Here is a 2,628-nt window from a genome sequence, read left to right as displayed (position 1 = left end):
CAAAATGAACTACACATTTTTTTTTTCAGTTTGTCTTTTAGATTTCAGAACGAACTGCCGCTTTTAAGTGACAGAAAATATTTCTGAACACTTTTGCAGTTGTCACAATGCCGCTGTTCAACCTGATGAACATTAGATTTAGGTTGATAAAGTGTGCCCCCCCCAAAAAAGGTAATGCCCCCCCTACAATTTCTTTCTGGTGACGGGTCTGTATAAATATATGAAAATTACCGATTTTTTTGTTTTTTTTACACATAAGGGTTTTCTTTTTTATTATCGTAAATAAAAATATAGCAAATATTACTCACAATCCAAAAACTCATAGTGAGGCATGTAGAGTCTCCCAGTACAAGTTTGACACTAATTTATTGCGCTGTAAATGATTGAATATTGAAAATTGAAAACCAACCCACCGAATGTCACTGTCCAAGGTCAAACAAACACATGTCTAACAGCGAACATTGGAGTCAAATAAAACTTGATCAATCTGACAATCTCTTAGAACATGGCTGCAGGTATCCAGTTTCTATTCTGCCTCGGGGTCTCTGTGTTACTCACAGGTAAGTGGTTTTTTTAGTATTAATTGGATGGTAGCTCAAAGCGATTGTGATGTGGTCTTGAAGGCTTGGGAAGGTCAATGTTTGTTGGAAAGAGTCACAGCCATGGAAAGGACGACCCGGTGCTGCAGTATGTTGTCAACAACTCGCTGAGGGAGCATCCAGTCCTCACTAAACTCAAATTGGTAAGACATCTTAATATCATGTTTCTGGTTTTAACCATTGGCCACTTGTGGGAATGTGCAGCAGGCATGGTTTTGTTTTGTTTTTTAAAGACATTCTGAAAGAGGGATTTTGGAATTTCCACCCCCAGAAGTCAATATACTGTTATCATATTAAAGGCTGTCAGTATGATTTGTATTTTAATTTCAGAGAACTCTCGATGACCAGTGGAGCATCATGATGGTTTCCATCGAACAAGCCCAATTGATGGCCAATCTCATGAAACTAATCAACGCAACCAAGGCTATTGAAATTGGTGAGATTACATCCAACCCAGCAACACAAAATATGTTTTACTAAATGCAATGCATCTTTTTTTTGTATCTTACAGGGATGTACACGGGGTACAATGCACTCAGTATGGCTTTGGCCATGCCAGACAACGGACATGTGGTAGCATGTGAAATAAACAACATCTATGTAGACATTGCCAAGCCCTTTTTCAAAGAGGTAGTGTCATCTGGGGAATTTATTTAGAGCAGGTGTTACCAAACCTTATTCTCCCGACAGGCCGGGGTGGAGAATAAGATCAACATACGACTACAGATGGCAATGACAACACTTGGTAAGAGATTTGTGATCAAAGTTGACTTTCACTTGAGATGTTGACATGTTGTCCTATTTCCACAAGATGAGCTGATAGCAGCTGGTGAAACAGGAACCTTTGACTTTGTGTTCATCGACGCCGACAAAGCCAACTACGACGGATACTATGAAAAGTCCCTGGAGCTTATTCGGAAAGGGGGCATCATTGCCATCGACAATGTAGGTCCACTACTTGTACACAACGTACTGGCCATGTGGCAGATGTTCACTGGGTGTGTACTGCTGTGTGAAGGTGCTGTGGAGTGGAAAGGTTGTGGATCCCGCACCCGATGACGTCACCTCCAGGATTCTGGATGCTCTCAACAAGAAGTTGCACAAAGACCAGAGGATCGATCTGAGCATGCTCACTGTGGGGGATGGGCTGACAATCGCCATTAAACGCTAAAATGGCATTCAAGGCATGTTCTATGGTATTTTTTGAGTCATTGCAGTATAGAATTGCTTTACAGCTCACTATTTGCATTTGCTGGAAAGAAAAAAAATAAAAAATAAAAATCAGCGACTGTATTCATTTTTTGTGCTTTCTGAAACACTTCAAGATGCCACAAGATGGCACCAGAAGCCCAGTTAAAATGGGAAAATAATATCGTTGGTAGAAGGGAGTATGTTTGCTTTTTCTGTAGATATGTCAGGGAGGAGCAAAGTTTTGCCTGGCTTGTTACAGAATCATCGTGGCATGTGCTTTTAAACAACCTTGGGTTACAAAAAATATATATATATACACCAAAGCAAGATTAATTTTCCAACAAATTAAGTTGTATAAGATAACCTGCTAATTATGTTTCTCTCCCAGTAACCATTATGAAATAGGGAGGGTAACGTGTAACAAGCATTTCTACCAGTCATAAAAGTGTACAACTAATGTAATAAAATAAACAGCAAAATTACCCTCACTTTGCAGCAACACTCCATGCATGAGCCAGTTGAAGATTGGAGAATTTATTGAAAAGAAAACAGACAAAAGGACCTCCATGTCCCCCTTGTAGTGAGAGGAGACTTGCAGTTAACTCCTCGTTTACATTTCATAAGTTTGGCATCACTTTCAAGCACTCTGAGCCTCCCAATGTGTTTTTGTGTGGTCGGCCGAGTGGACCGTTTCTGATGACTGACGGGACGCCATTGTGTGCGTGAGGAGGAGCCTTGCAGCTGTAAATAGCAATGGAAGAAAGCCTAGTGTACTTTAAAACTGAGGAATATCAGACTGTGTTTTAAGAAGAAATCACAGCGGGGGATGACAGCACTC

General features: G+C 40.4%; 2 protein-coding genes across 2 annotated transcripts in view; one reads left to right on the top strand and one right to left on the bottom strand.

Annotated features, from left to right (window-relative positions):
* The first annotated feature begins 426 nt into the window (after positions 1-426).
* comtd1a (catechol-O-methyltransferase domain containing 1a) lies at positions 427-1,883 on the top strand. The gene is made up of 7 exons (XM_077495052.1): positions 427-560; positions 624-742; positions 930-1,035; positions 1,111-1,229; positions 1,290-1,344; positions 1,411-1,544; positions 1,618-1,883. Exons 1-7 carry the CDS (start codon positions 506-508, stop codon positions 1,768-1,770), a joined length of 741 nt encoding a protein of 246 aa, XP_077351178.1. The 5' UTR covers positions 427-505; the 3' UTR covers positions 1,771-1,883.
* Positions 1,884-2,308: 425 nt separating this feature from the next.
* LOC144001077 (non-selective voltage-gated ion channel VDAC2) overlaps positions 2,309-2,628 on the bottom strand; it is a 12,898-nt gene continuing 12,578 nt past the window's right edge. The window contains exon 9 of the mRNA XM_077495051.1: positions 2,309-2,628. This exon is cut by the window's right edge and continues 416 nt beyond it. The gene's annotated coding sequence lies outside the window, so the exon portion shown is untranslated.

This window comes from Festucalex cinctus, chromosome 14 (genome assembly GCF_051991245.1).
Source record: "Festucalex cinctus isolate MCC-2025b chromosome 14, RoL_Fcin_1.0, whole genome shotgun sequence".
NCBI lineage: Eukaryota > Metazoa > Chordata > Actinopteri > Syngnathiformes > Syngnathidae > Festucalex > Festucalex cinctus.
This window is presented reverse-complemented; position numbering and strand designations above follow the sequence as displayed.